A 13,305-nucleotide genomic window follows, 5' to 3' on the forward strand; every position below is an offset into this window, starting at 1 on the left:
CTACTTATTACTCTAGTGAGGAAAGTACACTGGTTTGAAAAGCTAATTAAAATTAATTAGAAGGTTCAAGTACCTCAAACATAAAATCATGCATTATATAAAAGGTACTTTCAAGGTCAATTTTACAGAACTTGACCAACTAATTTAGTTTCTTAAATGTCTTTCACAGAAGATATCAATAGCAGGGAAATGGTTTATGAATTGCAGTTTCTGTAGCTTTAGGAATAACACTCAGAAATTCAAAAGGTATATCAGAATGCAATCGGGGCACCTGGGTGGCTCAATCAGCTAAGCTTCCGACTTCGTCTCAGGTCATAATCTCACAGTTAGCGGGCTTGAGCCCTGCATCAAGCTGTGCACCGACAGTGTGAAGCCTGCTTGGGATTTTCTCTCTCTCCTTCTCTCTTCCCCTCCCTCACTGTGAGCAAGTGCTCTCTCAAAATGAATAAACTTTAAAGAAAAAGAATGCGATAGGCATCACGATAAATCAAATATAATTTTATAAGAAAAAATTCCACTTTACTTACACTGTTGTTATGGTCTGAATGTTTGTGCTCCCCTCGCCCAGCCCAAAATCTTATGTTAAAACTTATTCCCCCAATGTGATATTTGGAGGTGGGCATTTGAGAGATGAGTAGGTCGTGAGGATGAAGCTCTCAAAAGTGGGATCAGTGCCCTATAAAAGAGACCCCAGGGGGATCCTTTGTCCCTTCTGCCATGTGCAGTTACCATGAGAAGACAGCTGCCTATGAGGAAGTTGATCTTGGACCTGGAAGCTGCCTTGATCTTGGACTTCCAGCCTCCAGAACCATAAGAAATAAATTTCTATTGTTTATAAGCCTTCCAGTCTGGGATATTTTGTTCCAGCAGCCCAAACACACTAAGACAACCATGTTATACTGGACAACAACTCATGATAGGTAGGTTTATTTTATTTATTTATTTTTAAGTAGGCTCCACACCCAATGTGGAGTTTGAACTCATGACCCTGAGATCAAGGGTTGGATGTTCTACCGACTGAGCCACCCAGGTATGTTTATTCTTTAAAATCTAATTTGGTTCTCCTTTAAAATGCAAGTGTGATTCTAATTCAAAATATTCTATTTTAGCAACTTTCTTTTTATAAACTGTTTAAAGACAAAGTCAAGCAATGCCATCTACAGGGAAACTTTAGAACAACAGTCCTATTTCTATAACCCATGCTTCTTTAAATTAATAGAGCATTTATAGTCTGAGTTATAATATTGCATTTGGTATCATCTGGCAAGAAAAAAACAGCAGCTGTGTAAAAAAAAATCCCACTAACAATCATTCTGGATTAATATTTCCTAAAATAATTAAAAATAACCTAACTTCACTCCCAAGTTTATCACACTTTGGTTATGAACCATACCTGATTGAGATTCAAGTTATGCAACCTCAAGAAACTTTAGTTTTAACTGGTATGCAGGGGAGACTCAAGTCATTGGAGACTGACCTGCAACAATTTCCTTTTTCCAACTATCGAACTCCCCTCCCCCTTCCTCTTGAGTAGCATCACCTTCCCGTTGTCGGATTCTCTAAATTTTCAGGTAAATAGTTTCTAAAGTTCAGTCCTGTTTAATCCCTATTTCACAGACCAGTCCACATTGCATTCAAAGCTCCTTCCTTCTCTATGCAGTACAGGCCCACTCTAATCATGGATGGGTTGTTTTCTTATTTCTCCTCCTTTTTCTCTGCTCTTTCTCTTGGGAAGTAGATACTGGAACGCAGTGGTTCCCAATTTAGACCAAACACCCAAACCACCTGGAGCCCTTTGACAAAAATTCCATGCCTCTTACTTAATTGAACTGGTACCTGAACATGGCTTTTGTTTGCTTTTAATTTTCTAGGTGATTCCACATGCAGCCTAGTTTGAGAATCACTGCTTTACAAAAGGGGCTCCCTAATTGGCAACAACTGCATGCTGATAACGGGCCTATGGGTTTCACGGTGCACAGTGGCAACCCCTCCTTCCCTCCCCTGCAACCCAGCCCTGGCAGTCCCTGGAGGTTTGAGAGTTGGCTGCATTCTGGCTGATCCCCAGTCCCTGGCATCACACCTCTCTCATTTATAGCACCTGCCCCTGAACTTCCTCATGTGACTGCACACGTCCTTCAGCCTCCAACTCTTAGGCTGACAGGACCCATCTTTAATACCTCTCTGCCTGGCAGCCCCCGCCCTCCAATTCTATTCCTGTGCTCTGGAATAGCAACGCAGATATGCTAACCTGCTGAGTAAACACAAATCCAACCAGGTGGAGAAAATGCTGGGTTCCCCTTCTTAAAGGCATCTTGAATCTTAAGGTGTTCCCTTAGGCCTCCCTCTTGTGGTTTCTGAGTACAGATGCTCCCTGTCCCTTCTCTCATGACAGCCCAAAGGACTAAATCCCATTCCCCAACACTGCCTCTCCCTAGCCTCCCAGCTGTCTGTGGAATGGCGGTTCGGGACAGGGCGTTCCACAAACCGGCAGCCCTCGGTAAGCCCTGCAGTGCTCATGGGTCCTAAGCACCAGTGGTGCCCTCATCTTACAACGTGGAGACTTGCTACCTTGGTACCTTTTAGTCTCTGTTTTGGTCTTACTCCAGAATAGGAAAAGAAAAATCCCATGATTTAATGTTACAAATTACTTAAGTCTGCAGTCAGTAACTTACGTCAGTTCTCTAGAACAGATGTCAATGAATGTATGCAAATGACTTATTAAGGAAGTAAGAAGGAGTGGGAATAGGACAGGGAAGGAAGCACGCCCAAGCAAAGGGGTGATTCTGACCAAGCGGTAGAGGCTGACCTCAACCCAGCTCCTCCAGAGAGTTCCGGAGTGTAAACGTACACCTATGTGAGGTAAAGGAGCTGGGCTTTCATACAGAAATGTCAAGGAGCACTTCAGGCCGAAGACCCGGAGGTACTGAGTATTAGAAGCATAGTGAACAGGGGAGGAGGGTGAACAGGGATCTGAGGAATCTGGGTGGATCACTATAGCTGGTCAATGTCAGACTTACTTTTACAAGTTCTACAACGTTACCAAAAAGGCTAAATAGACTTCACTGATAATAACTGGTGCTATCTGTAACTAACAAAGTATCATATATTTAGTTTACACTGTTTAGTAAACTGCTTAATAAAATGCTAAGGGCAGTATGAACAATGTATTTTGAGAAAGAACAGCAAAACAAATTTTAAAGACTGAAGGAAGCCTGGAGGAAACAATGGTTCTTTTGCTGGAAAGCCTGCTTTAGACATTCATTTTCTTCAAAACTATCTCTGAAACATTCACAAAATCACAGGGTCTCAAAAACAATGTTTATTTTAATACAGAAAATGTGCCACCAAGCACCAATGCCTGTAAGTACCAGAATCCCATCCAGTTAGTATTACTCTTCACAACTGGTATGACTGAAGTCCTTGACAGATCCGAGTCTGAGCAGATGATTACCATCACTAACATAAAACAGACGACACAGAACCAAAATCATTTGCTAAATGTATACAGAACTACATGTGTAGTTACTTAAAAACCTTTCTCTGTTCCATGTAAAAACAGCAGTGATTTTAGTCATTTTCCTAGAAGATACACACAAGGAGAAGTGCAAGAGCCACATAAGTGCACAAGCCTGAAAGTGGGCTTTTTATTCTCACTCCATTCTCAAATGGAAGATTCTGTAAAGATACCTTTCCCCACTCCTGATTTCTTACTTTCATTCTTACCAACTCATTACAGTATAATTTACTATCCAACTCACATAGACATGTATGGTGGAGGAAAAGAATAAAACTTTGGCTAATTTAAATATAGAAAACAGTATTTTTGTTTTTTTTTAAATAAAAGAAAATTTAAATACTAAAGCTATCTTAATAACAGCAATGAAGTGGAAGGTATATATAAAACCACTGCAGAATTATGTTAAAATAAAAATCTTTTTTTACATTTATCTAGGTTGAAGACAACTAAATTTTACTAGTTTCAATTTAAACATAATTACATAGTAATAGATGTCTCTCTTTAGAAATTGGATCAATTTATCCCTGGTTTCCTGAAGATACACCACGTCATGGTTATGCTGCTTCACTGTTTCTTTCTGGCAGACTTTGGCAAATCGCAATACCTATTTTCATTTGAGGAGTGACTGATATGCAATTTTCTTTTAAGCAGAACCTGATGCTGAGCTAAAAGTAAACTAAGTTGGATTTCAGGCCCAATGGCAGGCAGGCAGTCAGTAATCATTTTTCGAATTGCAGGCAGCCCATGGTAGTTTTCATTTATATATCAAATCTCTACGGACATGCTGGAATAATCTGTGAACACAATCTTCCCATGCTGTATTCACATGCTCCACTCACATCTTTAGCTTACCCAGGTTGTTAGAGACTTGGGTAAGATGACTAAAGATTTCACGATGGAGATTTCTATAAGAAAAAAAAAAAAGAAACTTTAAAACTTTAAAGAGGCTTTCTAAGAAGAAACTTTAAGTACTTACTGGGTGCTTAATACTAGGTAATATGCCTAGTAATGGCTAAATGCAATTCAAAGGAATAGCCATGCATAATTTTTGGAGATGGTTCGTTGCTGATACCTAAATGCAAGCAACCAAAGAAAAATGACATACACTGGACATCATCAAAATTAAAAAGCTCTGTGCTTCAAAGGACATACTATCAAGAAAACAAAAAGACAACTCACAGAATGAGAGAAAGTATTTGCAAGTCACGTTCTGGTAAGGGTCTAGTATCCAAAATATATAAAGAACTGTTACAACTCAACGATAAAAAGACGACCCCATTTAAAAACAGGCAAAGTACTTTTGTAAAGATATACAAATGGCCAGTAAGTACATGAAAAGATATTCAACATCATTAGTTACTTGGGAAATGAAAATAAAAACCACAATGAGATACCACTTCATACCTACTAAGATGGCTAGAATCAAAAAATTGACAATGACAAGTGTTGGTGAGGATACAAAGAAATTAGAACCCTCAGCTATTGCTGGTGGGAACGTAAAGTGATACAGCAGCTTTGGAATACAGTTTATTAATTCCTCAAAAAGTTAAACAGAATTCCCATATAACCCAGCAATTCTACTCTAAGGTACATACCCAAGAGATCTGAAAACACAGATCACACAAAAATTCACATGGATATTCATAATAGTATTATTCATTATAGCCAAAAAGTGAAAACGACTGAAATGCCTATCAAGTGATGAATGGATAAGGTGTAGTATATGCATGCAAAGAAATAGTAAAACTATATTAAAAAAACATATTATACCTAAAAAAAACTGTAAGGAGTTAAGTGCTGATGATGTAGGCTCCAACATGGGTAAACCTTAAAAACACTGTGCTGTTAGAAGCCAGATACAGGAAGCCACACAGTATGTGGTTCCATTTATATGAAATGTTCAGAATAGGAAAATCCATAGAGAACAGACTGGTGGTTGCCAAGGGCTAGGGAGAGGCAGGAATAGGAAGAGACTGCTAATAGGTATGGGGTTTCTTTGTGAGGTGATAAAAATGTTTAGAATTAAAAAGTGGTGACAGCTGTGCAACTCTGTGAGTATACTATAAAACCAGTGCATTGTACATTTTAAAAGGGTGAATTTTATGGTGTGTGAATGTTACCAACTTTTTCAAAAGAAACTGATTCTGGGGCATCTGGGTGGCTCAGTGGGTTGAGCATTGGACTCTTGAGCTACTCAGGTCAGGATCCCAGGGTTGTGGGATTGAATCCTGCATCAGGCTCTGCACTGAGTGTGAAGCTTAAGATTCAATCTCTCTCTCTCAGGGCCCCTGGGTGGCTCAGTTGGTTGAGCTTCTGACTCTTGATTTCAGCTTAGGTCATGATCTCACAGCTGTGAGATCAAGCCTGTTGGGCCCCAGTGTGGAGCCCACTAGGGATTCACTTTCCCTCTTGCTTTGCCCCTCCCCTGCTCATGCTTGTGGGATTTCTCTTCCCCGACCCCTGCTTGTGCTCTGTAACAATTAACAATTAAAAAAAAAAAAAAAAAGTGATTCTTTGGGGGGGAAAAAAAGGAAGCCTGTACATTTAGGAAACACAAAATCTTTATGCCTCAAAAAAATCCTACTTTCAAAACTACACCACGAGGGTACCTGGCTGGCTCAGTTGGTAGAGCATGTGACTCCTGATCTTGGTATTGTAAGTTTGAGCCCCACATTGGGTGCAGAGATTACTCAAAAATAAATCTTTTTTTTCTTCTTCTTTTAAATGTTTATTTATTCTGAGAGAGACAGGGAGAACATGAGCTGGGGAGGGGCAGAGAGAGAGGGAGAGAGAGAATTCCAAGTGGGCTCTGTGCTATCAACACAGAGCCTGATGCAGGGCTCAATTTCACAAACCATGAGATTGTGACACAAGCTGAAATCAACAGTTGGATGCTTAACCACTGAGCCACCCAGGTACCCCTAAAAATAAACCTTTAAACAAACAAAAACCCTGTACAACAGCCTGAGCTAAAACCACATTCCTTAAGACCTAAAACATTTTTAAATTTATCTTTATATCTCCAGCACCATGCCAAATAAAAGTTAGTGGATCTGAATTACTAACCCCACTAGTCCTCTTTCTTTATAGTCCTAACACCTAGCCTTGATCTCCCAAATTGCAAGTTATTTGCTTTTGGCTAGAATTCACATAATGAGAAAACTTCATCAACAAATTCAACAAATTCAATCAAAGCAAAGAGAACAGAAACAAGTTGGATTTACTAAATTAAGCATCTTTAATGCATAAACTTGACCATGTCTTTGCTTTATACTAGTCACATATACAGAAGGTGATACAAAAATGGATGAGACACAATTCTTCCTTTCTACAGGTTCAAACTCTAGGCATCACAGAGGCAACTTGCATAAAATATAATTACTGTAACAGGTAAAGCAACAAAAAAAGGGAAACATACATAAATTCTATTTAACAGAGTGCATTTTTATTTACTGTACAGACCTACCTTATTATATTTTACTCTGACAATTTAAAAGAATTTGGGGCGCCTGGGTGGCTCAGTCAGTTAAACATCCAACTTCGGCTCAGGTCATGATCTCACAGTTCGTGAGTTTGAGCCGCAAGTTGGGCTCCGTGCTGACAACAGGGCAGAGCCTGCTTGGAATTTTCTCTCTCCCTTTCTCTCTGCCCCTCCCTCACTCACTCAAAATAAATAAATTTAAAACAAATTTTGAATGATTGGAGAAAGTTCACAAAAGTCAGAACTAATAAGAGACAATACAAACTTATAAATAGCTGAGTTCCTTGCTTAAGCTGATGTCCAATTATAAACCTCTATTATTTACAGATGGAAAGGACCTTTATAAAAGCAGCCTGCCTAATTTTAAAGGAAGAATCCAAGGCCAAGGAGATTATCTTAACACTGAAAGTGCCTTAGTTCAGTGAGTTATCAGAGCAGTTTCCCCACATCACAATCAACATCTACACCACACATTAGCTCAGAGACCATGCCCAGCTAATGAAATCTCCTCAGAGGATAAAGGAGCTAGGAATATATTTACCGGTTTTTTCTTTCTGATGTATAAAATATGAATATCTTCGCTTCGATATTCTTCATCATGTTTCTCCAAAGGAATTTTTTCAAAGTCAAAGTCTAGTTGGAGTAGCTATAAATTTAAAAGAGATATACTTTAAATTCAGTAATATGAAGTGTCCTGTGGTGACAGAAGTCAGAATGATGGTTAATTTTAGAGTACTGACTAGGGAAGGGCATGTAGGAGCCTTCTGAGATCGTAAAAGTGTTCTATAGTTTTATGTAGGGTGGTGGTTGCTTGGGTGTATACACATGAAAAAGTGAGCCGAGCACTGGATATATGTGCATTGTACATGTGTTTTAATTCAACTGAAACAGTTTAGCAATACAAAATTTTCAATTATACTCTCAAAAGTTCATTAACTTTCATTGTCAAGAAAAATATAAACCATTTTAGCACATATCTGAGGCAGAGTCATATATTTGTTTTCTCATTTAAGTAAAGTAGTCCTTTCAGGGCTGTGTAGATGTACCCTCAAGAGGAGTCACTTGTAAAGTGATGGATTTTTGCCCATCAAAAGCGTTTGGGTGACAACCAGGGGAAGATGGGTAAAGATACATGGGACTCTATGTACCACTCTTGCAACTTTGTGTGAATCTTTATTTCAAAGTAAAAAGTAAAAAAAAGAGAGGCGGGGGGGGGAGAGGGAGAGAGGGAGAGGGGGAGAGGGGGAGAGGGGGAGAGGGGGAGAGGGGGAGAGGGGGAGAGGGGGAGAGGGAGAGAGGGAGAGAGGGAGAGAGGGAGAGAGGGAGAGAGGGAGAGAGGGAGAGAGGGAGAGAGGGAGAGGAAGAAACTGAAAGCAGACAGGTTTTCTTCCAGGACACATGGGTGGCTCAGTCAGTTAAGTGTCTGACTCTTGATTTCAGCTCAGGTCATGATTTCACAGTTCATGGGTTCTTGGGATTGAGACCCATGCTGGGCTCTGCCCTGACAGCAGGGAGCCTGCTTGGGATTCTCTCTCTCACTCTCTCTCTGCCTCTCCCCTGCTCACTCTCTCTCAAAATAAATAAGTAAACTTAAAAAAAAAAAAAAAGCAGATACGATATCTTGGTCAAAGCTTTCATAAAAACAGAGAAAACCACAGAGGTAAAAACATATCACATATCAATGTTTCCATGATGTATACTCCAAAGGTAATACATACATCAATATGTTCCCCAAAGCTAGCACAGTGTTTAATCAAGAAACATTATTTTAGATTGTTCTCTAAATACTAGATCACCTAATTAGAAAGAAAAATAAAGGATTAGAAAAGATGAAAAAAGCGGAAGTCTTAATAGAACGGTGGGCAATGAAAGATCCTCTCCTTGGGTTCATACAACCAGAATGTTTTCCCCACTCAAGAGTACCATAATATACTTGAACACACAGTCACATACAGCCTCACAGAAGGGTAATCAGTACAAAAACATATCTAGTACAGTACTTACCTCAAAATACTTTTTCTCAATTTCTGGATTTTTTCCCATGGTTCGTTGTTCATAACAACATATAATACAAGTCTCAAATCCACTAAGATCTTTTAGCGTTTTCAACAATGGCTCCAAAGACTGTTCAAAAAAGGATATAGTTTTTATTTATGATTTTTAAAAATTTATATTTTTACTATACAAACGGGGCAGGGGAAGTGGAGGGTAATTATAATTCCCCTCCAACTTATCCATCTTTGAATCAATGCAACAAAGTACACGTGGTTAAAGCTCTGTAACTAATGACTGGTAAACTTCTCTTAACTAATCAACCATTACACTGATTTCAATTTCCAAAGAGAGGAGTTAAGTGACTGCATTTTGGAATGCCCATGGGAAAACAAATGGAACTGACTTCACCCTTAAAAAATTAATTTTATTTAATCTATTTTAATTTAGGATTTTGCCCACAAAGGCAAGTCTGACAATACCTTGAACGTAAGTTAGCTCAACCCTCGTTATTTTAAAAATGAGTGATGCCCACAATGCTATACAAACGGTTTTTTAAAAATCATTCTGAATAATTTTGCCACAGAAAAATGAATTCTTTACAAAGCAACTTAATTCTCAATGTCATGGGCAACATGTTCACTAGGAAGAGCTTTAAAAAACTTGGCTTTTCATAACATCCAAATGGCAAAATCCTTTTAAAATCTTACAGAAGCTTCTAGTAAAATGCACATGACACTTTTCTCAACTGTTTCAGAGGTATATATGTTTATCATGAGTGTACATATACAGTTCCTTAAAACTTATTTTCTCTTTACTGTGTCATCAACTTTAGGACAAATATCCTGCATTTAGAGATGTTAAAATGGGAAGAAATGTGCACTATGAAATCCACCAGTCATGGTACCACTTCTAAAGGAAAGGCACTTCGCTCCACTGAGTACTTACCTCTTCGTAGTATATGCAGTCGGCCATCAGTATGTAGTCTGGTGGAGAAGACAAGTCTTCTATTTCTTCCCCCCTTAAAAATGTCAACCAAATATTTTAATTGTTGCTTTAATAATTTAAAATACAGTTTTTATAAACAAGGCCTGAAAAGTCCCCTTCGTAGTGAAATGCAATTTAAAGCAAACTACAAATCATTACTTAAAACAAGCTGAAAGGCCATACAAACCATTTCAGTACCTTGGCTTGAATAGAACCAGTGACAAGATGCTCGTTCATATTAATATTCATCTTCAGTAAATCTTGCAATTCTTCAAGATCTGTGACTACAACATCAGCCCTGTAAAATAAGGTGGATTGAGGTGTAGGCACAAGTATGGTAAACCAGTAATGTGGGTTTCCCGAACAAAGCGGCGCCCCCTCCTGCCAGCTCTTACCCGAGGGTAGCGGCCATGAGCCCCACGGCCCCTGTGCCAGAGCCCAGTTCCAGCACCGACCGCCGGCTCAGAGCGTGGGCCCCATCGCCGGAAAACTCGGGCGTTTCCAGGTACTTAGAAAGAACAATGGCAGCATCCCAAACAACGCAGCCCACGCCGCCAGAGCCATACTGCTGCAGTCGTAACACTGTGCCATCTCGCTTCTCCAAAACTCGAACAAAGTTCCGCAGTGGGTCCTCCACGGAGGACTCCAGGGTAGCCGCCATCGCTGCCCGGCAACAAGAGGCGGCGTGCGCGGTGACGTCACATCCACACGCACCGCCCCAAGGGCCGACCTGAAGAGGGCCCGGCGCCTCCTAGCGGCGAAGTTGGGCTCCACAGCGCGTGCGCAAAGGCACAAAGCCGGGAAGGCAGCGTTACCTGGGCGTGGTCGAGCACGAGGCCACCCGCTTCCCCAGCGTGCTGGTCTGCCTCACTCCGCTCAATTACAAGTCAGGCCTAACAAACAGGTAGTTTAAATCACTCTTCCAAAGCTAAGATTGTAAACTGCTCTTTAAAAAACAAAGGCAACCTCAGAGTGTTTTTACCTGGAGACTAATTCACATGGTAGTTATTGGCCTTAAACCCAGGCAGGTTCCAAGATCCTACCAAGGAAGGCTATAATCCTTATCAAGAGTTCCCTAGCATGTTTCTAATTTTTCATCTGAATGCATAAAAATAGTTGCTGGAAGCTTGCTGACTGCATTTTGAAGGTTAAGACAAAAGTAATCCCTGTAAAATTTACGTCACTTAAATTCTTTGGGATTATGTAAGGTAAATTGCACAAAATATTGTAAATAATGTAGGTGTATTTATTTCCACAGAACTCAACAATCTCTCCCCTTGTTTCTTAAAATGAAAACACATACTTTAAAAATCTTTTAAAAATTAAGACTGGGGTAATTTATTAATCTTGTTAAGAACTCTGATACAAAGCACAGTAAAAGGCCACAGACCAGTAAATAAACAACGTGGCTTTTGGCTACTTTACAACTGCTGCTACAACACTATTAGCAAAACACGCTTTTTCATCACTTTGAACCCAGGAGTCCAAATGGCAAATAAAAGTTTTATTCACTTCTCTGAATAAAAAGTTTAATAAAGCTTTAAGTATTTGCTGGTTTAAATGTTACCAATGTAAAAAAAAATATTTAAAAAATTTTTAGTTAACATGAAATTTATAAAGTTACTAGGTTTTGAGGGCAAAGCAGTTGGTTCCTATGCCATAAGAATTTTTCCTCTGAATTTCTGAATTAGTAAAGTAGCAGATTGTATTATAGGCCTCGAGTCACTTAAATTTATATGTTATTAGCATTATCTTTAAATATACAATATAAACAAAACTGTACATACATGGCATATTAACTTTGTTTTCCAAAACAATAGGCAACTCATTAGCTAAAGACACCATAGTCTGCAAAAACAAAAGGCACATCTGAATGAGATACATGCCCTTTCTCCCTCTATGATTGGGTTAGGTAGTCTCTGTATACATTTTGACAAAATAATAAACACAGTGCATTCTACTATTTTCATTCTATTTTTCATTTTTGTCTTCAGCAGCAAATTCTGGCATTTAAGACATGGCATTAAAGAGTTTAAGAACAGTGGGTGTTTTTCACAATTCTCCTACATGTAAAAACTAGAAGTAAAAACTAGAAGATGGTCAAAGAGTTTTAAAAATCAGTAATACCATACACCCCCTAAATCTGTGTAAATTCATTGCCTTAAAAAGGCATCTATTACTCAAATTTGAAAAATTCCACAAATGCACTATCCCCTTTTTCAGTGCAATCAATGTCACTTTAAACCATATTTTAGCAGAGTCTACAGTGCAAATATAAATTCTTTATACTGGCCTTTTGGCAGCACTGAGGATCCAAAACAAGGCAATGCTACTGATCACCTGAGGATCATGGTAAAGGACTTCTGTATTTTTATTTTTCTGATTTTTAAAAGCTTATTTGATCAGTAGCATTTTTGTAAGAGCATTATTTGTAAAAAGTACTAAAATACTATGCCTTTTTCTGAATAAATTAAAAAAAAAAAAACAAAACCTTTACAAATACCATTCCAGTGTCAATGACTACATATGGCTAAGGTCATTGAGGAGTTTCTGCATTTTCTAGCAAAGGCAGTCTGTACGATGGGGGGTGTGAAAGCTCCCGTTTATAAGTCTTTGGTGGCAGTTTTGGTAGGTGAGGGCTTGAATTCTGCCTTGGTGGAACAGGGGGAGCTTGAGGATGAGCAAGGTTATTGTGACTGGAACTGAGCGCATAGCATCGACGTGGTACTCTTGGAGAGGGTGTGCTAGGAGGAGTATTTGGTGAATTTGGACAGGTACTAACGTCTCTGAGCCACTCTGGATCTCTGTGAAGATGTCCTAGTGGAGGTGGCTGAAGATTAAATGGACAGTTTATAAAGTGTTCTGGAGGCCGAAGGGGAACTGGTGGAGGGGTATCAGGAAGAGGATCTCTCGGCGGTGGTGGAGGTGGACTATGCAGAGGCCCGTCAAATGCACCAGTAGGAGCAGGAACTCTGGGTTTTACCTTTGGAGGAGGAGGTTGTCTTGGTGGAATAGCAGGGGGGTCATCATCAGATTTCGTATTTCCCTAAAAAAAAAAAAAAAAAAAAAAGAAATTAAATTATACCTCCATTCTCCTGAAAAATTTGTTAAGAAAGGTTTCAAAAGACTGAAAAATTCTTATGTGTTCAGTTAAATCCAGAGGTTCAAAATAGGTTAACCTAATTTAATGATCAGATTTATCAATAAATTACTTCTAGTATAACTTGGGGCCCAGTTTAATATTTTTATATATGAGATGTTTTAATTGAAATCTTAGAACATAAAGCCTCAGGTTATCTTGTAATTATAATAGGCAAGCGACTAAAAA

General features: G+C 39.1%; 2 protein-coding genes across 5 annotated transcripts in view; both read right to left on the reverse strand.

The window, feature by feature from the left end:
- Window positions 1-3,304: 3,304 nt before the first annotated feature.
- Window positions 3,305-11,142, reverse strand: VCPKMT (valosin containing protein lysine methyltransferase). Of its 2 annotated transcripts, none has more exons than XM_023255677.2 (6): window positions 10,373-11,142; window positions 10,165-10,275; window positions 9,939-10,011; window positions 9,003-9,122; window positions 7,540-7,644; window positions 3,305-4,422 (listed from the first exon to the last, which is right to left on the reverse strand). In XM_023255677.2, the coding sequence occupies exons 1-6, from the start codon at window positions 10,636-10,638 to the stop codon at window positions 4,408-4,410; spliced, it is 690 nt and encodes a 229-aa protein (XP_023111445.1). In that variant the 5' UTR covers window positions 10,639-11,142; the 3' UTR covers window positions 3,305-4,407. The 2 variants fall into 2 exon arrangements, with proteins under 2 accessions (XP_023111445.1, XP_044915827.1); XM_045059892.1 differs by lacking the exon at window positions 3,305-4,422 and adding an exon at window positions 6,732-6,898.
- Window positions 11,143-11,288: 146 nt separating this feature from the next.
- SOS2 (SOS Ras/Rho guanine nucleotide exchange factor 2) overlaps window positions 11,289-13,305 on the reverse strand; it is a 90,432-nt gene continuing 88,415 nt past the window's right edge. For all 3 annotated transcript variants that reach the window (XM_045059890.1, XM_045059891.1, XM_023255675.2), the window contains one exon: window positions 11,289-13,023. In XM_045059890.1, the coding sequence (XP_044915825.1) occupies window positions 12,514-13,023 (510 nt within the window). In that variant the 3' untranslated portion in view covers window positions 11,289-12,513. The remainder of the gene's footprint in view (window positions 13,024-13,305) is intronic.

This window comes from Felis catus, chromosome B3 (genome assembly GCF_018350175.1).
Source record: "Felis catus isolate Fca126 chromosome B3, F.catus_Fca126_mat1.0, whole genome shotgun sequence".
Taxonomy (NCBI): Eukaryota; Metazoa; Chordata; class Mammalia; order Carnivora; family Felidae; genus Felis; species Felis catus.